Below are 22,767 nucleotides of genomic sequence, written 5' to 3' on the forward strand. Positions count from 1 at the left end.
GGACGAGGAAATAAATTGCTACTAATCCATAAACAAACCCACCATGCTATATATATATATATATATTTCAGACTTTTAAAGTTAGTTAATTAAACCTAATCTCATATTTAACTCCAAAAGCCGGCAACTCTTGAGGTAAATCTGGGGACTTAACTATCAAACCCCGAAGAAACGATGTGGGACTACGGGAAAGTTAGTAGGGCAGCCTCTACTAGACCTTAAAGAAGAATTCACTATCCCAGATACCTCTCCTGCGTCTTTGTCTTTTTTTTTTTCAAACTTTTGAAGTTAGTTAATTAAATCTAATTCCAAATTTAATTCCAAAAGTCGACAACTCTTGAAACAAACATGAGAATTTAACCGCAATGGATCTTCTGTCCCACACCCTGTGCCACTCTCTATCCCATTTTTTATTATATTGCTATTTTTCCTTCATAAACATCATGTTTTAATTCTTGTTTGCTTCCTTAAGATCCAATAACTATTAATTCAGTAAAAAATAAATACAACAGCTTCAAAAAAAACAATATATAATAGAAAATTAAAAAATACAGCAGAAAATTCATAAAAAATCTCATTTTTTATGTATTTTAATTTTTTGAGTTTGTTAAATTTTATGTATTACTCAATTAATAGTTATTAGATCTTAAGGAAGCAAACAAGAATTAAAACATGATGTTTATGAAGGAGAAATAGTAATATAATAAAAAGTGAGACAGAAAGTGGCACAGAATGTGGGACAGAAGATCCATTCCGGAATTTAACTATCCAACCCCGAAAAAATGACGTGGGACTACGGCCACCATGCTCTATATGGTGAAGAGAATTAGTATGTTGCAGTTGACAAAATCAAATAAATAAAATCTATGGCTCCGTTTGATAACACTGAATCTGAATTCTGAATACTGAAATAATTAATTTGCTGAATTTTAAACACTGAAAAGATATATATGAATGTCTGAATCTTAATACTGAATTTATTTATACTGTTTGATAAATATTCATAACTTAATGCTTAATAAGTTGAATTGTACAATTTTGCCCTTCTATCTTTTAATCCAAAAAGGAAATAGAACCTATGATTTAATTAACTTAAAATTGTTAGGTATGAAAATGACAATGATTGTGAAGAGCAATGCATACAATGACAATGTTTCTTTGTGTGGGAAAAGGGTATGGTTTCATCATTTTGAGAATGGAAAAACGAGCTTTTAATACTCCAAAAGCACGTTCAATTACATTTCTCAATCTTGCATGTGCTTGGTTAAAGCGTTTTTCTTTTGATCTTGGACGAGAAACATTTCAAAAATCAGACAATCAATATCTAATATTTTGATATGGTGTCATAAAGTCACGTGTGTGTGGATAAGCTACATCACATGAATAATATTTATCTGCACAAAAAATATATATATCAAAATATAAATGTTTGTGAATGAAAATTACTTCAAAAAAATACTATTGTTAAAAAAAATTTTGAATAGAGAATATTAGGTTGTTTTGTTTAATTAGATAAGGATTTTGAATAGAGAATATTAGGTTGTTAATCAGATAAGGATTTTGAATGTAATTAATAAACAGGGATATATTTGGTAGATAAGATAAAGTAGTTGAAGTAAATCTCTTGATTCTTATCAAATTAAGCATTCAGCTACGATTCTTATGCTGAAAAAAATACATACAAATTCAGCACCACTTAATAAGTTCAGCAGGTGAATTTTTATTTATCAAACACCCACAACATCTGAATGTCTGAATAAATTCAGTTTCAGCACTTTTTTATGTTATCAAACAGGCACTATATCTATATGTATTGAGAAAAGGGTTTTTATCAGAGATCCTCTCAATGGCTTCTAAACTTCTCATTCTTTTTTTCTAGATTTTTGTATTTATTTTAATACATAAAAAGTAATGGTTATAACTAACCCTATCACCAATCAAATTTAAAATTTAAAACATTTCCACTATCTACTTCATAAACTGTTTATACCTTGTTGTTTATACTTTAAATTCTTTGTACTCTTTAATTAAAGACAAATGCTTATTCGTATGCTATTTTAATACAATGTTACATTTTTATAATTAAAAAATATTTATCCCCAAACTAACCCTATAACCACCCCTACAAATGAGCTTTGCAAATTACAATCACATTTCAAAAAAATCATAAATGTGCAACTAAATGTAAAGTTGATGGGTAAAGTGCAGCTAAATATAAAGTAAAGGGGTGTTGAACTTCAACCCATCACGTTTCCGATTGCCTTGTGTTATTTATAATTTTACAACAATTAAAACTTTCATAAGATCATAAGAAAAAATAACAAATATAACATCCATTCATGTTTTCTTATTAATTTAAATAAGTAAGATTATTTACACTCCATTTTTGTTATTCACACTCTAATAATCATTTTGATCATATAAGTTTCAATAATTAGACTATATGATAAAACAAATGATGGAATTGCAAATAATAAAAAATTGAGTGCAAATAACATTTTCTTAAGTAAGAAATGACTCCCGTGCCTTTCTAATTTAAAAAAGTAGTAGTTCCGCTTATATAGGAATTTGGTTTAAAGTTTATTAGTGGGAGGGTAAATAAAAAGAAAATATTGTCAAACTTAGTAAAAGTAAAAAAGTAAATGATAATATTTTATCTTTAAACTTAACATTCCTAAGTAAAAGGGCAAAATTAAATAGAAAAAAGGAAATAATGTCGTGGATTTAAAAAATCAAGAATGGTACCGTTCATGAAATCTAAATTATGAAATCACTAAATTAAAAACAAAATACCACTAGCCTTTTAACGTGAAATTTTTTTTTGAAATATTCATTTTTGATAAAAAATAATGATAATAACAACACCAGTTCTACCAAAAATTTTTAAAAAATTAATATTATGGTTTAAGAGAAAGTTGTAGAACATTCAACCTTAAAATACTACTTAATTTGTAATTTAACATTAGATTTGAATAAAAGTGTAAAACCCAAACACTAATGATAACTTTTGATATCATTAATTATTTTATGTATTCTTATTGCTGTCTTCATATATAAATATGTATTTGCTATGTTAAAAAATATATATATATATATAATAAGAGTGTAAAACCCAAACACTAATGATAACTTTTAATTGCAACCATTGTAATTAATTTTCAATTTTATATTTTTATTATGATAGGTAAAGTTAAATATATTGGATCGTAGGGATATGAATTTATATGTTAAGTATAAGGGGAGGAGCGAGGGAAGAAAATGGTGAGGTGTTAAAAAGTAGCAGGAAAGGTTGAAGAAGAAATATGGATTACAATGATGGGCGGAGAAGGGAGAGAAGAAGAAAAGGGATTGCAGGGATATGACAGAGATGACAAAAAAAAAGAAAAAAAGAAAGGGTGGTACCATGATAGAAGGTATGAAAGTCATAGGAGGCATCGATGACTAACTGGCGTATAAAAAAAGAGAGAAATGATAGTGACTGCGTTTGGATTGAGTGTTTTTGCACCTGTTTTTGAAAAACTGTTTTTCACATTCCAAATGCTACAATAATGTGTATTTCAAAAACAACTTCAAAAACACCATATCCAAACAATATATCAAAAACAACTCCAAATATATTTCAATTATGTAATTTAATTTGTATATTTTAATAAGTATATTTCAATTTGTATATTTTAATTATGTATTTTAATATGTATATTTCAATTATATTTTAATATGTATATTTCAATTATATTTTAATATGTATATTTCAATTATGTATTTTAATATGTATGTTTCAATTATGTATATTATATATATTATATTAATATAAATATATTTATTTCAATTATGTATAATATTATATATATTATATCAATTGAAATAAATATTATATATTTATATAAATACATTTATTTATATATAAATTTATAAATATATTTATTCAATTTTGTTTTATAATATATATTAATATGTATATTTCAATTATGTATATTATACATAAATTATATTAATAATAATGTATCTTATATATATTATACATTTATAATATTATATATTTATACATACATATTATAAATATTTTATTTTATTTATAATATATTTTTATATATTTGTAATATATTTACATAAATATTATCTGTTATATAAATTATATATTATATTATGTATAATATATTATACATTTATATAAATGTACATTTATACATAATATATAAATATTTATGTATATTTATAATATACATTTATATTATGTATAATATATAATATAATACATTTATACATAATATTAATATACATAATATTAATTTTACATTTATACATAATATTAATACATGTATACATTTATATTAATTATATTAATACATTTTTACATAATATTAATATATATTTATAATTTATTAATTTATACATTTATATAATATTCATTTATAATTTATACATTTTTAATAATATACACTTATACATTTAAATATACATTTATATTATGTATTATATATATTAATACATTTATACATTTATATTAATATACATAATATTAATTTTACATTTATACATAATATCAATACATATATACATTTATATTAATTATATAAATACATTTCTACATAATATTAATATATATTTATAATAAATTTATTTATAAATTTATACTATTCATTTATAATTTATACATTTATAATAATATACACTTATAGTTTATAATATATTTATAATATTCATTTATAATTTATACATTTATAATAATATACACTTATACATTTATAAATATATTTATATTATGTATTATATATAATATAATACATTTATATATTTTTATATGAATATATAAATATATTTATTTATAAATATCTATAAATGTATTATAAATGCATAAATGAATATTTATATAAAAATATAAAAATTATAATTTATACATTTATACATTTATATAATATTCATTTATAATTTATTCATTTATAATAATATACATCTATACATTTGTAAATATAAATGGATTATAAATGCATAAATGTATATTTATATAAAAATATAAAAATTATAATATTCGAAAAATACTCAAAAATATGTTTCAAAAATACCTCTAAAAATAATTCAAAAAAATCTACAGTAAAAGTTTTTCATATAGTTTTTGAAAAACAACCCCAAAAACAACTAATCCAAACGGACTTGTTTTTCAGATTCAAAATGATACAGTGGTGTTTTTGAAAAACAAACCCAAAAATAACTAATCCAAACGGAGCCAGTGATTTTTAATAATTTTAAGAACACTAAAAACACATAGTACAGAGAATTTTCTTTAAAATATACGTTAAAATTTATGAAAAATGCTAATCGAGATACATTCAACAAATTTAGGGGCACAAGATAGGAGAAAGATCTTTTTTTTTTTTTTTCTAAAAATGGAAGAAAATAAATTGGTTATAATTTATTTTGTTTGTATTATAAGTTTTGATATATAGGTATAACATAGTAATATGTTTTGTTGGATATTGATAAATTGACTTTTTTTTAGAAAACTCTTATCACCTTACTACCCAACCTAACTCTCTTCTTAAATGCGTTAACAATTCTTTTATCATGTAAATCATTATAGATTACAATTTTTTTTCAAGATATTAAGCATGCGCTTCTTTAAAAATTATATTCTATATATATTTATTATTTTGTAACACAATATATAAATATATAAAATATTATTTTGATTTGAAATATAACTCGTGCATAGCACGGGTCAAAACACTAGTATTAGTAGTAATGCCCCAGACTACTCGTACATATATTATTTATAATGAAGGGTGAAAGGGGCTTTGGAACATTTGACTGCAATTTAATTTCTTCCCGTAAAATGGCAATTTAATTTGTTTTCCGGCCGGGCAACGCAACGGAGCATGCTATCCACGACATTGTCGATTTCCACGACAAGCAAAATAATCTTTTCTTTCCAAGACAGAAGCGCGGCTTGTTGAAAACGTGACTGCAATTTGCGGCCTGTTCACGTCAAATCAAATGTACGGACAAAAAGTTTGGCATTTTGTTGAGCAGCAAAAATTCAAATGGTACAATAAATACGGACACTAGCAAAAAGCAGTCCTCCAGATTGCTAGTTTGACTTTGACAAATCTGGAAAGGCGTGGAAGCTTCTAGCTTTAGGCTTAGGTCAGAGAGGAGCGGGCATGTCATAATTCATATGTGGGAGTGAAAATGAAATGTGAATGACGCGCGGTGGGTGATAATGGCGAATAATAATAATAATGTGATCCACGCAAGAAGTAAGCAGTAAGAGACTGAGGAGACCGGAGGAGGGTCCATTGTTTTCGTTTTTGCCTCGTCGCATTGGATAATGGATACACTCTGAATTGAAAAGAGTTTTAAGTTTTATACATTATGGACTGCGGATTATATTATTAGGAGTTTCATATTGGAGAGAATAATAATCAATTTTGTCTCCAACTTCGTATTTTTGTTTCATATTGGAGATACTAATAATTTTTTTAAAAAAATTTTGGTGCAAAAGGAATGGACCGAATGGTGAACGGGTGGAAATAATAATTTTTTTTGAAAAAAAAAACAAAAATCCAAAAAGAACTACTACTAGCAGTGCATCATGGATCTAATCTAATAGCTGTTCGCGGCGGCGACTGCTGTGGTTAATAATACATATTCATATGAGAATTATATATTATGATAATTGATTGAAAGCGAAATTTAAACTCTTAATCTCTTATCCCCTACCAAATTTTGAAGTGTCGATGGTCACCGACTACGGCCCAAAGGGGCTGTTGGTCCCTTGCTACTCTTTTAAGGTGACAACGAAGCAAAGTAAAGAATGTCGGCATAACCTCCATGTCAATTGTCATGCCCGCCCTTTGACAATGGCTAACATTATACTCCCTCCGTCCCGTTTTATTAGTCTTGGTTTTTTTTTTTCACACAGATTAATAAAGTGTAATTAATTTGGTTGGAAATATAAATTTAGATTAATAATTTTCTAAAATACCCTTATGCTAATCACGAAGAGTGCATTGGAAAAGCTCAAAGTATTCAATGTAGTGAGTTAGTATTTAATAACAATGTATTAATAGCAAGATATTTAATAAGGGTATTTTAGACAATTTGAAAGATTACTACATTCCTTAATGGGGAAGTGGACTACAATTTGGGACGGACGAAAAAGGAAAACAAGACTATCAAAGTGGGACGGAGGGAGTATTTGTTCTCAAAAAAATCTCCGTCTGTCGTCCCAGACTGACTGCGGTTTTGATTTTTTTTCCGGCACGCTACCCTCATTTTAAACGGCAGACTCTAAAGGCTGCCCCATTTTTTGTTTGTTTTTTATTAGCATCGGAGCATCTAGACTTCTCAATTCGCTTGACTAGGCATCAATTCAGAAGAAACATGTACTAAACATGTACTAGGCATCAAAACTCAAAAAAACAAAAAACAAAAAAAACCATCCATCCATCCATCCATCCAAAAAAAAAAAAAATATATATATATATATATATATATATGGCATACAAATTGGCGTAACACGTTTTGCCCGATCATATGGACTGTCTCACTCACCGAGCTAAACGGCCAATTACGGAAACGTTCGTCTCACTCAATGCTCAAGTTTCCCTTTCTTTTCCGTTTGGTCTAACTTACTCCTTCCGTCCCACTTTTGATAGTCCTATTTTTTTTTTATATAATTAAAAAAAATAATTAATTTTATTAAAAAAATAAATTTAAATTGTTATTTTTTTAAAATATCTTTACATTAAATATGATACAACTTTATGAAAACTTGAATTGATAGTAAAAAAAAAAATTAACTCTCACTAAATGGAATAGGTTTATAATAACAACTACTTACATTAAATAAAAGTATTTTAGAAAAATTAAAATACAACTACATTCTGCAATTGAAAAGTAAACTACAATTTGGGACAGATGAAAAAAGAATACAGGACTATCAAAGTGGGACGGAAGGAGTAACTGACAAATGAATGAAAATTCCCTCCCCTTTTCGTTTGGGGGGTTAGTAAAAATCTCTTTTCAAGAATTAAATACAAATTTGTTACAAGCTTTCGAAATCAGTTGCATGATTTCAAGAATTGAATACGAAGAAAAAAATCAAACTGCTTTCTTTCAATTGGATACTTGGACGATCATATTCGCCCATTGCCCCCCCCGTTCACAAAATTAAGAGGGCTTCTGAAGCTAATGGAATGAAATGCTACTTGCCACCGAGAACCTACTAGTGTCATCAATGGAAACGGATAACGCTATGTGCCCCCATAATTAACAACCTTGCAGGCAACAAGAGCACCACAAGTAAATGCATGTGCTGCGATGCAACCAGCCTACTGAACCTTTTCACAGATTCCTTCCCCGTGTGAATGATGCCAGCGAAATTAAACAGTCCTTTCCCCGTAGTAATGAATTCCACAGGGCTGCCTATGATGATGCCAGGATTGACCCCCCGCGATGCCACCAGTGGCCACCAAACTTTGCGCCTGCGTTCTTTCCTCGCTTTCCTTGTGCGGTGGAGCTCTTCCTGAATCACCCTGCGTACAGATCTCAAGTACGAGTTCATGTCATGATCCCTTTGGATTGTCCCTCCAGAACCATATGCAGCCCGGTCGCTCAAAATCTCGAGTGGGTGTGGTGAGTTTAAGAAAACGGCCTGTGCAGCCTGCATCTGCCTTTCTGCCTCACTGCCATCAGTTGCTTGGCAGCGCAATAGATATAGGCCACTTCCCGAAGGAAGAAGATGATGGCTTGGTGAAAATTTCTCATCTGGCTGAAGAATGAGAAGCTCCCCCATTGGAGCATATAGCAACTTCTGTCGACAAAACAACATTTCTAAGTGTCCAACATTAACATGACAAGGGACTAGCAATGCTAGGATGAAGCAAAGCATTTACCTGGTTTGTAAGGCATGGTAGAGTGCGAAAATTTCCATTCACAGCCTTGAGAAACTCTGCAACGTGATTGGGATAGCGACAAGAGAATGCTCGGGGTACAATGTCGCGGTGCATGGTGATTGCCTTGACATGACTTCGAGGCAATCCAAGCTTGTGTAGGAGCCTATCTCCTCCACACATTACTGTTGGTGCTCCAAAAGTTATAACTGGGAGTAATGAAGAAGCAGGAACTTCTCCCCTTATCAGTAACATGAGATTAATAAGCAACGATAAGCTTCCTCCAAGAGAGTGCCCAGTGAAACGAAAAGTAGCTTGCTTGCATGATTTCAAATGTGAACGAACTTCAGGCAATATTTGTTCATAGATCCCCTTGGCAGCCTCATATATACCACGATGCACAAGTACGTCAAGACCCTGTGAAGAAAAGTCTATTAACTTCCCAAATATAACAAACCAAACCGAAAGTCGATTTTCTATCCCATCAAGAATGAGTTCAGAGAGGAAATGTTGATGTAAGTGACTCCAATGTCAAGCACATTATGCTTGTATTACATCCCTTACCTCGAATTGAACGGGTTCAAAGAGTAGATTGGCCTGCCATGATGCCAGTGACTCAGATCCCTACAGTCATAAGGAATAAAACAAAGGTTAGCAAAAGAACGATCCAACTAATAGAAATAGCAAAAGTTATAGACCTAGCAATCCCATTGATGCAATTAACTTGTGTGGCGTACCTGAATTACGAAGAATCTCGTGGCACTCTGATCATCATCACAGATGAACCACTCACAGGGTGAGGAAAGAGTTGAGTTCAAATCGTCTGCTACAGCTTGTTTTACTTCCTCCTTGGCAGCAACTACAGCTGTCACTGAATCAGTGGTTGCCATTACTGAGGCCACCTCTTCATTCATCATATTGACAACTTTGGTACTTTCAGTGTTGTTTTCAGTTACATTTTCATTCATCCTTGATTTGGATATAAATGGCAGTATGCTCTTTGTATGAGAATGCAAATAAGAAGCAGCGGAGGCAGCAATTTGATAGGCAGCAGCTGCACTTATCCGGTTCCCATCAATCTTCTCCTCCTCAAGTTGTATTTGCTTTTCCTTGTTATCTTTGACTTCTTGACCTTCGGCTGATGACCCATCCTTCCTTTGCTGGCCTTTAGCTGCTTCATTGTGGTTTTCATGAAGGTCTTCAGATGCTGCCTTCTCTTTATCAGCCTGCAATGCCTGTTCTTTCTTTTCTAGAGATGAAGTCACAAACCGCAGTCCACGATTTCTCAGGAGATTTCCTGGCTGCAAAAGCAATAGGATACACCAAGTTTACAAGGATGACTTCGCAAACTGAGACAGCAAGGTGATGACTCGAGGGACTGAAAACGAGTCAAGCAAAGGACATGAATCTGAATATCACCCAAAGCTGCCAAAGAGAAATGAAATTTTCCAACTTGGCTCCTGAAACCAGCAAACCACAACCGTACCAAGTAGAGAATTTTCCTCAACAGTGAAAAAAACAATTGCAGAACTTTGGAACAGATAACGAGTAGCAGGGGGGCTCTCATTGACAACATGGGGTTGTCGAGCATCTAAACCATGTAATACGTTCTTTAAATTAAAGAAGAAAAAATTCCATCAAACAAAGCAAGGAGAATCCGCCGTGATCCGATAAGTCCATTCAAAGAAAATAACTTTCCCACCCAAATATATAGCTCCTAAAAGGGAAAGCAGGTCCTTTCTGGCAGACGGCAGTTAAAGGTATCATAAAGGAAGCCCAAACAAACAATCTATCAACAGATCCAAGGTAACAAAAATTAAACAGACCATTATCTTCTAAGTTTTGCAAATCATCGCATAATAATTTTTTTCAAAAAAAAAGCAAAAAGGAGGGATTAGATTCTAGTACCTTGATTTGGGGAATGCAATAAGCCAAGTTTCCCAAATACGACATGTGAGCATACAATCTAGCTTCCGCCAAGGAAACCCTCCGCAGCAACTTTGTAAACGAATCTCTATCTAAATCGAATTTTTGGTCATCGCCATCATCATCATCACAAACTGTACAAACATCACACTCCTCATCAACATCACAACATCTTGGTCTCCGTTCATTCTCGTCAGAAAGCCCATTGTTTTCTAATTTTTCTTCTTCCACCGGTGTCCTCACCTCTAAATCTTCTTCTTCTTCTTCTTGCTGTTCTTGCTTCCACAGGGACCTAACGTGCAAAATCTTGAAAACCCAATTCCCATTTCGCCCATCATGATCCAGCTCATATTTTTCCTCATCATTATCGTCCTTTTCCTCCGCCAAAACTGGGACGGCGTCTTTCACGGATTGGGCGGCGTCATAAGTGCTCTTACCTCCCTTGGGCCAGAGAGATCTAAATGGGTATCTAAAGGAAAAGCCCCAGTCCCTGTGAGAAGAAGACGCGGAAGGCTTGTCGACGGAAATAGCGGCGGACGATCGACCAACCGCGTTGGCGCAAATATGCGAAGGATGATGGGCTGAGCGGACTTCGAAGCTTCCGGCGACGGCGATGGGAGGCGGCAAACTATGAATTCCCCCCTTCAAACAGAGAGTATCCATGGAGAAGGACTGGTATCCGTCCTTTTTTTTTAAATTTCTTTTGCTTGCTTGGGTGGGAATATGGGGGATATAGAAATTGTTGGTGATCGGTAGTAGAAGGATTTTAAAACTGGTTAATGCCAAAGGTCGAGTGCGGATGGAGAAGAACGGGAGGGGAGGACGGGGCGTTGTAAACGAGAAAAAACCAAAAAAGAAAAAAAAAAAACCACAATCTTTATATTTGGAGAAGTCCTGCAAAATGCTGCTTAGAAGGAAGAAGTAATTGGGAGTTAGATTTGAGAGAAGGAAAGTCTTTTTAAGGTTGAATTGAAATTTGAGAATGGAGGGGCGGAGACTCAGGACATAACCGGAAGGCAGAGAGGTTGGTTTAAGTTACGACGTAAAAGGCAGGCAAATAAAATTTGGTCACCAAACTTCTCCTTCCCTCTGTTTCTCACTTTATTCTCCGTCAGCTTTGCTTCGTCACGCCCGTACTCTCTCTCTCTCTCGCTCCTGCGAATTTTTTTTTCTGTAAAGCCCAACGGGTGAATTTAAATCCCATTTTCCTGGAGCTGGGGTGGTCAACACGACTACAAGGGTGAATTTCAATTTAGCCCTTTAAATTATACCAAAGTCTTGATTCAGTTCCTAAAAGGTGAACAAATTTTGATTAAGCCCTCCAAACTGCATATTTAGTTCCAAATGAGCCACTCATGTTTGACCAAAGCTTCGGTAGAATAGTGAAACCCTACCAATTTCTTAGGAACTTTTTTGTAATTAACTTTCTATTTAAATGAGCTAAATAAGGAGTGTGTTTGGTTTGCACCTTATATACGCACACTCTGACTTGTTTTACGTCATCAACACATTTTTGAATCATTTTTTTATCTTATATACATCACGTCAAAAAAAATGCTACAGTATATTTTAAAAAAATTATTTCAAATAATCTCTTATCCAAACACATCAAGGCTGCACTAACAAAATGAGCTAAAAAGGATTAAATAGTGCTATTTTTTAATCAAAATTGGAAATTTTAAAGTGGTATTAAAATCTTTAGCTCATTGATGCAGGAAGATAATTATTTTAAAGTTTTTCTAAAGAATTTGTATTATGTCACTTTAAGACTAAAGTTTTGTCAATTGTTAAAGTTTTTGTCAATTGTGTATTTGATAGTAGAGTTTGATTAAAACTTAATCAATTTCAAAAATTGCATTAACAAAAAAAAAAAGGAAAAAAACTATATGAACGCTTTGCATTAATGCTTTGATCTACTTTGAAAGGTTAAAGTGAATGATGTTGGTAATGTAAATATTATTTTACACTATTAGACTTTCAAATTTGAATATAAATTTTCTACGCATCCAATGTAAAAAGAAAAATATTAGTAAAAAATTTTTACTTGCAAACATATTTTTTAAATATTAGACAAGGGGAGGTAAGTATAAATTTCAAAACCTAGATAGGGCTCGGGAAAATTGTTAGAAACCTCAAGGCGTGAAAGGAAAGGTTATAGTTGCGGTTCCCACTGCCATTGTTGATGCAAGAAAGTAAAGGGCAAAAAAATCAAATTCTGTATGCTAAACTGGGGCTTTTTTTTGTGTTTTTTGTTGGGGGGAGGGCGGATGTTCATCTGCATGATCGCCACGTCAGTGAGATACGGATGGAACCACAAAGGAAACGTGACGTGTCGAGGAAGCTCACAATACCCGCACCCGCACCCGCTGGCGCTGTACACTTTCCACGTACGATACGGTGGGGCGTACTCGTAGAGCCGTCTTAATTCACTCTTTGGTACACGCATTTGGAACAGTTCAAATCTATCTATTTCCACGTTCAGCTGTCGGGATGCCCGTCCAACCCAACCGGCAACCGGCTCTGACTCTTACTTGTGCATGTTCTGCTGACGCCGCCGCCCGGCTGCGTGAGAGTTTACCAATTTCCAGTCATCAAGAAATCACAAATTTTGATGCCCACCTGAGATCCGGCAAGTTGTTTCGTGTAAATTAGCCACCAACGAGAAAGTAAGAAATGATGTGGAGTTTAAGCTTCGTACGTCGGTTGATTATAGTAGTTGGCTTTTGGTCCATCTGTCCAACGTATTGATTTCAGTCATAAAGGTCGCCATATTAGGCGATCCCTAATTACGAGCTACACCTATCAACTGTCAACGAACGTGTGATAACTGCATTCTGCTATTTCTTTCTTTCTTTCTTTTTAAAATGTCATAACCACACTTCACTCTAAAGTTTTATTGCTGCTTCTAGTAATTTTACACGATACTTCTGCTTGAAACCCTTTTTTTCGTTCCGACAATTTTTTACGCTACTCTCCCCTGCAATTCTTTTCTGGCTCCCCACATTAACAAAGGCGTTGCAAAATTCTTGCTGTTTGACCCATCCGTTTGATTAGCAAAATTAAAAAAAATAAAGTGTTACTAGAATTTTCAACCACTTTTTTTTTTTTAATCTCACAATCATCATATCATACAAAGTGTTATAGTGCAAATAATTTTAAATAATTTTTTTCAAATAATTGTGCAAATAATAGAAATTATGGTTAATTGTAAAATTACTTTCACAAAAATTAACATTGCACTTTGCAAATTAATTGCCTTAACAAATCAAGACATACAAAGATTTTTTTTTTATTATATTATTCAACTTGCATTATAAACAAAACTTCTAATCACTTTTAACCTCATGTACATCACCACACAAAAGTGCTTGGAAAAGTATTCTAAATAATTTTTTCCAAATAATCACTAATCCAAACACACTCCATCATATTACTTGCTATATTAAGATTTAAGATACCCACTTTGTCACGATCTAAACATCTCTTTTTACCAAACATCAAGTGCCAGAAAGCCCGAAAACTATAAGAGGAAATCCCTTCCAATGAATATGATAATATACTACGTCTGGTAAATGAGAAAACTACGATGGAAAATGGCTCATCTCGAAGAAGAACCTAATGGATGAACTCGAGTCGCACATGCTGAGTCAGGCTGACTATTCTGACCCAGACCCTGCCCATCGACCAGCAGAACAACACATCAAGCTCGGGACGACACGGCAAATAACAAATTCAACAGAAATCTATCAGACAGCTAATTTACAAATTCCCGCTAAACACCACATCTAAATGCCCGTTGATTTAGTAGGGTCAGGACAATGCCTCCAGAATGCGGCGTTCTCACAGGAAAGCAGACAAGTTCAAGTATTATCGTTGTTAGATGTCCACAATGACCGGGCTAGCACTAAATACCTCGGAGCGGCCGAAAACAATAAGCAAAGAAAGTGGCCTACCGGAGGATACCTAGCATGGATTACAGCAAAAATTTCTTGGAAATATGATATACTTGTGACCCATCATCAGGGCCAAAGAATGGCAAACGCTAGGATGGCCTACCCCTAAATGCTTTCCTACTTTGGAGCAAAGCCTAAATGCTTTCATGAATATCATTACGCTACAGTGGAGAAGCAAAGCAGGAGCCGCTGAAGATACAATATTTAATATCTCATCTCAACCAAGAATTGCCTTAATCTGTGTCTTCTGATCTTCCGTTAGTGAAGTTGGGAACAAAACCTCAAATGTGACGTAAAGGTCTCCCTTCTTGTTACTGAAATGCAAGGGCATACCTTCACCCTTAAATTTTCTCACTTCCTTGGGCTTTGTAACTCCCTGAGCAATTAAAAATGTGAACAAAATAAAAATCAATGCAATTTGATTATATCATTGACCTTCATTGAACAGCCATTTGGACAGCCATTTTCCGCCGGAAAATTGCGTTGTTTTCTGTGATCACATTTTCCTATTATATTCTTTCCTCACATACATCAAATCGCTACAGTAATTTTTCTACAAAAATTCCTAGAAAATGCAATCCAAACACAAAAGCTACAGATCGATCTTATGTCTACCAAACTTGCAAGAAATTTTCTACACAGACGGTCAAGATGCACTCATGCATCCTTTATCAACTTTGGCATGTAATATTTTGCACATATTGCATGGAACTATGTCCACTTGATTAAAAAATTTCTATCAAATTGGTGTAAGAAAGATTGATCCTTAGATCAAAACCAAAATGTACACAATACGTACTTACCTTTGTGCCAATGTCCACTAAATGATCATCGAGATGTTTGATGGTTTTCTCAAAACCAACAAGAGCTTGCACCTAAAACAAGTCCCAGAAATAAGCTCCATAAGAACTTTTTGATCTTGAAAGGAGAGAGCTAAACAAGTCAACAAAATGAGTAGCCAGAAACATATCTACCATGGAATATAACATACAAATGATCATCTTGTTCATTCTTGATATATTTCTCACAAAGATTCGGCTATATAGACAAAGGGAAAGTTATATTCAAGTTGAAAAGCCTGTCATAGGTTTCCTATTTAGATGCCAAAAGCAACTAACTGAAGCAAATAGACAGTTGCCCAGAAGTCCAAAAAGTTGGTCCTTCAATGGCCCTCTTCCCTACCTGCCACTTCTTAACCATTTTATGCTTAAGTTGCATTTGTCTCCTACGCACTAAGCAGCTTACATTCTTAACCCTTCTCGGGGCTTAAGATGAATTCATCTCCTATATTCAGCACAACAGCAGATCTAGGATTTTGGGTTCTTATGAAAATTATGCCAATCTCAACATTTAACTTCGAGCAGAAAATGAAATTTCACAATTGAATCAATCAGTCCGAATGAAATCGACCAAAAGCTCATTTAAAAAAAAAAATCCATCTGTTAATCTAGCTATCATAAATTTATGTCTACAATATGTGCGACTAATGGAAGGCTATGTCATTAGAGTTCCTACCTGTAACACTTAATAGCTACTTGCCAGTCAAAATGATATCAAGCTGGAAATGATAACAGTAGAAAGAGGCATCCACATTGCTTATGATCGGCAAAACAGAAGTGGAATGCCAATTCCAACTTTACAACCCAACCAATTAAAAGTGGTGAAATGCTGAAAATCATGCTGAAAATTTGTTAAGATGATTATGTTGGCCAATCTGAAATTTAAGAATTATTTGGACGCAAATTAGCATCAACAAAATGAAAACACGGCAAGGAAGTTTGAAATACCAAGGTTATAGTAACAGTAGTGTGTAGATCATTGCCTTCCCTCCTGAAGAGGTCATGGGATGCGGTATGGACGCGAAACTGCCCAACAATAATAATAAAGGTATTTTGATCAGCTTTTTTTGTGGTCATGACATCCTAGATATATTCAATCAGAAGCCAAGGATAGAGTCAAACCCTCAGATCTCCAGCTTCCCCATCAATTATGGCCTCACCATCCTCGTAAAACACCACTTCCTGTCAACAGAGCAGTGATAGTTACACAAGTCTTATACCAGAACATCTAATAAGTGGAAAATAGATGTTTGAATAACAGCTTAAAATACCTCAAAGAAAAAATTACTCTATGCATATCTTTACATTCAGTACCAAAGGTAAATTCCATCCAATGAGAAACAGTGTGGATACAAACCAGCTTGAGATTACTCTCAGCACAATATTGACATATTAAAGCAGAAGATATGGAATGCTTTCTGCATTCCGAGACGGAATTTGCTTTTTATCTTGTTCAAAAATATGTTTTCATATTTATTTGGTTCCACTTGCCACTACTGCTAACAATGTTGCCATGTTAAATCTCAGTACTAAATGTATATGTGACAGACAAATGGCAATTAATGTCCTCCTCACTCTTGATGCTACTTCCTCTTGTACATCTCCTATTTTTGACTGCTGCAATTAGATCCACAACAGGTAACTTTATAAGAAAGAAATGAAAGGGATGGATTTGGAAAATAGAAGCACAAAGCCAATCCATCGTGTACTTTGCAGTATATTTGACACTAACAAGGACAAAATGTCAAATTGGATTTTCCAAATTACAACCATACGCCATTTCACAGACAGTTAATGAACTGTAGTTCCAATAAGGGGATCTTACAAAAATGTCTAGCGACAATTGCTTCATATTCATTACATCTGATCACTTAAAGCAGCCTGTTGGGTTGTAATGCAAGGTTCTGCTTTCAGAAGTAAAATTCAGAACTTTGCATCTTTTTCATCCAACCAAAACAAAAGCACACAAATAAGAAAGTTATACCAATCACATCTAGGACTTAATATTTATGAGAAGCCAAAGAAGAGTTAAACGAGATCATGCATGATCTCAATGTGTACCAAAGGTAAAAAAAAAAAAAAAAAAAAAGAAGAAGAAGAAGAAGCTTTATAGCAGTATCTAATTCGCAAAATGACAGTGAAAAGAAAAGTAATACTGTCTTGAAGGAATTAGCAGTTGGCCAGGACTAGGAAACACTAACTCTATGTCAGTAGATGAAAATTTAAAGAGATCGATCATTAACATATACTCAACTGAATCCTCTCAGATATAAAGATTTAGAAAGTTGATAGAAGACTTGAACAAGACACAAAGACATACCTGCCCATCTTGCATCCCTTTCTCAATATCAACAGTCACAAAATAGCCTTCCCTTTCATACTTCACATTAGGGCATTGTTCACAGACCTGAAAGAATATGTCAAAACAAGTTAGGAAATATGACCTAGCCATCAAGCAAGAAGATAAGGATCAGCCCAAAAAACACTAAGGTCAGAGGGCATACATTACTGAAGTGGTCAAAGAAAACTGAAACTATACCTGCTCAGTCATCTGCTGAAACATCCCTGGACCAATTTGCTTGTGATAAACCTCGTTTCGGCAGTTACAACGTCTCTTACCAGGGGCTGGCTTTATGACATTTTTCTCCCTCCATACCTATGAATTTGTTTTAGAGCAAGAAGCAATAAGCAGAAAAAAAAAACACGGAACCAAATCTGAACTAGTGGCACTTGGCCAACTACATCAATTTTCAATTGTATTTTTTTTTTTCAAAGTAACTACCATAGAAATTCCTCATAATTCAGAATGATAAGATGGAAACTACACAATTCAAAAGCAATACCATTTCCAAGTCAGCAAAGTCAGACCACACAGATATTCCAACTTAAGATACAAAATAAGGACTGAAAGCGTAAAGTTTTCAGAAGTCAAAAGCAACACTACACTCAGTCCTCAAAAGTTTACAGACGCAAAATTACCTTCAATGACCCCCCCATGTATAGATCTTCCAAAGTTGCATCCAATTCAACAATCACATCATCACCTTTAACAATCTTCTCTTCTTCTTCCATTGGACCTCCACCAAAGAACCTAGAAGTTTAAGTTTTCAAAATCTTTCAGCAAACCGTGTAACTTTTAAAATGTATTTAGTAGACAACGACACTCCCCAGTTCAGCATCAGTTATCCAGTAGAAGAGAAAAGAGCAATCATGGGGAAAAAGATACCAGAAAATAAATGTATGCAGAGAAATTGCTCATACATATTGCTAACATCTGAACTATTCCTAGCTAAATATGTTCTCCACAAAGAAAAATACTAAACGAGGATAAGGGAAAAAACCATAAAGTCAAAGACTGAGTACAAAAGAAATACAAACACAAAGACCTCTCTCAACCACTTCTTCAGAGAGGGTCCAGAATTCCAGATTGTATAGTGTAGAACTGAGTACAGAACAGCAGTGAATTGGTGGGAAAAAGAGGAGTCAAGAGAAGTCACCACGACCAAAGTATTTGGGCACAAGTAGTTTTAAACTGCATTAGTTTGCTACGGATTTCAGAGATATGCATGATTACATGGACCTGTTTAGAAATTTATTAAAAATTGTTAAACATCCAAAACTAAAGACATAAAGAACCGGTATGAGATGGAATGCACGGTTCTTATTTAATTTGTCTAACCCAACTGCATGAACAAGTAGCTTCTTAAATCTCAATCATCAGATTTTGCTTAATTTCATTTACTTCATGTTTTGATCTATCCCGCATGAACGACTCAGTCTAACTTCAAGCCAATAATGTTCGACTGCACCTTAGCTTATACTGGCAAAGAATAATCGCAACTCAGCAGAACAAATACGATGAAAAATGTTTGCACATTTCACAATATACTACTTCTGGAACACCAAAAATCTATAACAAGAAGGGTAATTAAAACCATGTTTCGATACGTTTCCACAACTCACGAGATTTTTTAACCCACTCAATACGAAATATTCAAACAACATCAATGTGCCCCATCTTATGATACCGACTCTATATTTTGTTTACGATAAATAACTATGGAGCATGACCTCCCGAATTAAAGAAATACGGGGCAAAGGCAAGACTAAACAATAATTCACAGAGAAAATAAAATAAAATAAGAGTAAAAGGAATCCACTTACTGGCTAAATATGTCTTGAATGTTCATCCCGCCACCTCTGCCACCACTGGCAGCGTGCTGTTTGAGACCCTCCTCCCCATACCTATCATAAATGCTCCTCTTTTCGCTATCAGAAAGCACTTCGTAAGCTGAAAAATCCATCGTGGATCAGTAAATATTTCCGAGAGAGATAGAGAGAGGGGGGAAAAAAAGGAGCAGCTGCATAAAGAATGCAACAAATTTGCACCTACCATTATTGATTTCAGCAAATTTCTTGTTAGCCTCCTCGTTGCCTTGGTTCTTATCCGGATGATACTTCAACGCAAGTTTCCTGTAGGCCCGTTTTATCTGCTCGTCCGAAGCACCTCTCGGCACTTGCAGAATATCATAATAGCTCTTCCTGAAATCGCTCAATCAAAACGAAAAACAAATGAAAACCAAACAAATCTTGAATTTGAACAAGAATGAGGTAGCATGAAACGTACGCTGCAATGGCGATTAGAGAACAGGATAAAAAGCATAGCAGGAATAGCAACTTGGATGTTCTTCGGTGCACCATAGTTTCTCTGGCACAGATATATTCAAATTCGAGAAAGAGAGATTAAAGACAATCTATCTGATTGTCTCTCCCCTCGAAATCTAGGGTTTTGGGTGTGTGATCTAAAAACTTAGATGGAGAGCGAATAATCTTCGATATTTTGCACCGGAGCTAAATAAAAATTCGCTTTAAATTTGTTCGTAAATGTCTCTTCTACAAAACCACTGAAGCCTGCTACTGAATCACGGGGGAAAAAAGGCCGAAAAGAGACCTCTCCTCTATTTCGCACGCAATGAAACGTGTTCTTTGAGGGAACTGACCAATTAAAGAGCTCTCCCACTTGTTCAGTCCAATAAATTGTAGCCACGTATTCAAGCCCTCACTTTCTGCCCGCAAAGAACTTTTCTTAATAAACTTGAATGTTCAAGCTTGACCCCACTTCGGGTTTCAACGACTTTTTGAAGTCCTACATTCGGAGTTTCAATTCCAAGGAGGAAAAAGACGGGGAAGCGAACGCGCAAACACTCTTCCTCTTCTTTTTTTTATTTATAATGTGAGATGAAAAGAAGTTGCATTAGGCTTTGATTTGATTAGCTGTTTTTTAAGATATTTTTCAAAAATTTTACTGTAACTGTGTATATAAAAAATTTTTACTATTGATGCTTTTTGGATTATTTTTAGAGATATTTTTAAAATATATTTTTGAGTATTTTTACAATTTACCATTTTTTTAGGATATTTTTTTTTAAAAAAATTTTACACGACCCACCACTATCCCCTCCCTTTTGCTCCCCCTCCTCCCTCTTTTCTCTCCTTTCTCCCTTTTCCCTCCTCCCCTCCTTCTCCTCAACCCAAACCCCTCTCTTGCTCGCGGATGGTGGCTGTAATTTTAGCTACCACTCTAACGACGACCATCTTGGTCGCGGCTTCTGGTTGCGATCAGATTTGATGGTGACTAGGAAGGTTGCTAGTCAAGAGGAAGAAAATTGGAGACGGGAAAAGGGAAAGAAGAAAGGATGAAGGAGAATGAGGAAAGATGGGCGGAGAGAGGGTCATGGGTGTGGGGATAGTGGTCATGATGGGGGAGAGTGATGAGTAGTTGTATATGTTTTTGTATATTTGGAGTTGTTTTTGATATATTGTATGGATATAATATTTTTGAAGTTGGTTTTGTTTGTGCATTACTATAGCATTTGTAGATGAAAAAATTGTGTTTTCAAAAAAATCTGAATCCAAACAGAGCCACAAATTATGAGTTTGTCCATTCATATATACTTGCCACTTTTCAAAAGTTGTAATCCTTAATAAACGCATTCTCTCCATTTCTCCCCGTACTTGGAGAAAATTTCAAAAGAATCGTGTTCTCCTTTCCTTTTTTTTTCTTATTTCAAAATCATTCCCACTGTATCCAAAGTTGGACAGAAGAAAGTATGTTATTTCTTCCTCTCATTAAAAAAGAAAGGATTAATCTTTCTTACACCGTCGGTGTATATACTATCAGCGTTGTATGAATAACAAAAATTTGAATTTGAAATTCAACTTTTGTACACATATCATGAATCAAATGGTGATAGTGCATACATCGTTAGTGTGTATAAAATTTACCCAAAAAGAAAATTACCATTTTATTCTCCCAAACCTTTAAATTTGCAAGCCTTCAAGGCCTTCCGTTTGTGCGGAGTCCAGTCGTTTCAATACACGTGCACTCATTTTGTTCGTTTGGGATTCATCTTCATTTTGGGCTTCAACCCCGTAAATGAGCTCGGTAGAGTCATTGATGGTTTGGAATCCTTCGTTTGGGCCTTAGTTCGTACAAGCCCAAAATTCACCCTCATTTAGTATGACCGCCAACCCACAGAGCCATTGCTCAGCCTCGTTCTCAAGTTCTATGGAGAATGTAGATGCAATAACGAGTAAACAAACCAAAGAGCCTCCTACGACACTTGTGGCCACAAACACGTGAAATTACGGGCCTGTTTGGAACCTGAGTTTTTTGGGAGTTTGTCTAAAACTTTACTGTAGTGCACTGTAGAAGTTTTTGAAAAAATTTTGTAGAAGTTTTTGTAAGGTGAAAAACTTTTTTGTAGAAGTTTTTGAAATGTTACTGTAGACTTTTTTTGGATTATTTTTAGAGGTATTTTTAAAACATATTTTTGAGTATTTTATAATTTATAATTTTTATACTTTTATATTCTTAAACATTTATGCATTTATAAATATTTAGAAATAAATATAAATGTATAAATGTATAATTAATATAAATGGATAAATTATAAATGAATATTATATAAATGTATAAATTATAATTTATAAATGTATATGATGATTATGTATAAATGTATTAATATAATTAATATAAATGTATAAATGTATTAATATTATGTATAAATGTATAATTAATATTGTTTATAATTTATAATTTTTATTGTTTAAATATTTATATGCATTTATGCATTTATAAATATTTATAAATAAATA

At 33.5% G+C, this 22,767-nt stretch overlaps 2 protein-coding genes across 3 annotated transcripts; both read right to left on the reverse strand.

Moving 5' to 3' along the window:
* Window positions 1-7,970: 7,970 nt before the first annotated feature.
* On the reverse strand, window positions 7,971-11,970 carry LOC113735552 (phospholipase A1 PLIP2, chloroplastic). Of its 2 annotated transcripts, none has more exons than XM_027262552.2 (5): window positions 10,800-11,970; window positions 9,629-10,192; window positions 9,456-9,515; window positions 8,895-9,308; window positions 7,971-8,812 (listed from the first exon to the last, which is right to left on the reverse strand). In XM_027262552.2, the coding sequence occupies exons 1-5, from the start codon at window positions 11,478-11,480 to the stop codon at window positions 8,234-8,236; spliced, it is 2,298 nt and encodes a 765-aa protein (XP_027118353.1). In that variant the 5' UTR covers window positions 11,481-11,970; the 3' UTR covers window positions 7,971-8,233. The 2 variants fall into 2 exon arrangements, with proteins under 2 accessions (XP_027118353.1, XP_027118357.1); XM_027262556.2 differs by having other exon boundaries at window positions 8,020-8,809.
* Window positions 11,971-14,575: 2,605 nt separating this feature from the next.
* Window positions 14,576-20,580, reverse strand: LOC113735545 (dnaJ protein ERDJ3B). Its single transcript, XM_027262546.2, has 10 exons — window positions 20,237-20,580; window positions 20,003-20,151; window positions 19,774-19,900; window positions 18,589-18,700; window positions 18,149-18,265; window positions 17,930-18,016; window positions 16,732-16,791; window positions 16,558-16,635; window positions 15,574-15,645; window positions 14,576-15,146 (listed from the first exon to the last, which is right to left on the reverse strand). The coding sequence occupies exons 1-10, from the start codon at window positions 20,308-20,310 to the stop codon at window positions 14,988-14,990; spliced, it is 1,035 nt and encodes a 344-aa protein (XP_027118347.1). The 5' UTR covers window positions 20,311-20,580; the 3' UTR covers window positions 14,576-14,987.
* Window positions 20,581-22,767: the final 2,187 nt, after the last annotated feature.

This window comes from Coffea arabica, unplaced genomic scaffold, assembly GCF_036785885.1.
Source record: "Coffea arabica cultivar ET-39 unplaced genomic scaffold, Coffea Arabica ET-39 HiFi ptg000062l, whole genome shotgun sequence".
NCBI lineage: Eukaryota > Viridiplantae > Streptophyta > Magnoliopsida > Gentianales > Rubiaceae > Coffea > Coffea arabica.

Bases quoted from the DNA above. Each gene is read 5' to 3' on its own strand.
- LOC113735552 (XM_027262552.2), bottom strand. From the start codon at position 11,480: ATGGATACTCTCTGTTTGAAGGGGGGAATTCATAGTTTGCCGCCTCCC. The intron at 10,193-10,799 runs GTACTAGAATCT...TTGCTTTTGCAG, and splicing joins ATTGCATTCCCCAAATCAAG to CCAGGAAATCTCCTGAGAAA. The intron at 9,309-9,455 runs GTAAGGGATGTA...TTTTCTTCACAG, and splicing joins TTGAACCCGTTCAATTCGAG to GGTCTTGACGTACTTGTGCA.
- LOC113735545 (XM_027262546.2), bottom strand. From the start codon at position 20,310: ATGGTGCACCGAAGAACATCCAAGTTGCTATTCCTGCTATGCTTTTTA. The intron at 19,901-20,002 runs GTAGGTGCAAAT...TGGATTTTTCAG, and splicing joins ATTTGCTGAAATCAATAATG to CTTACGAAGTGCTTTCTGAT. The intron at 15,147-15,573 runs GTAAGTACGTAT...TTAATTGCTCAG, and splicing joins TAGTGGACATTGGCACAAAG to GGAGTTACAAAGCCCAAGGA.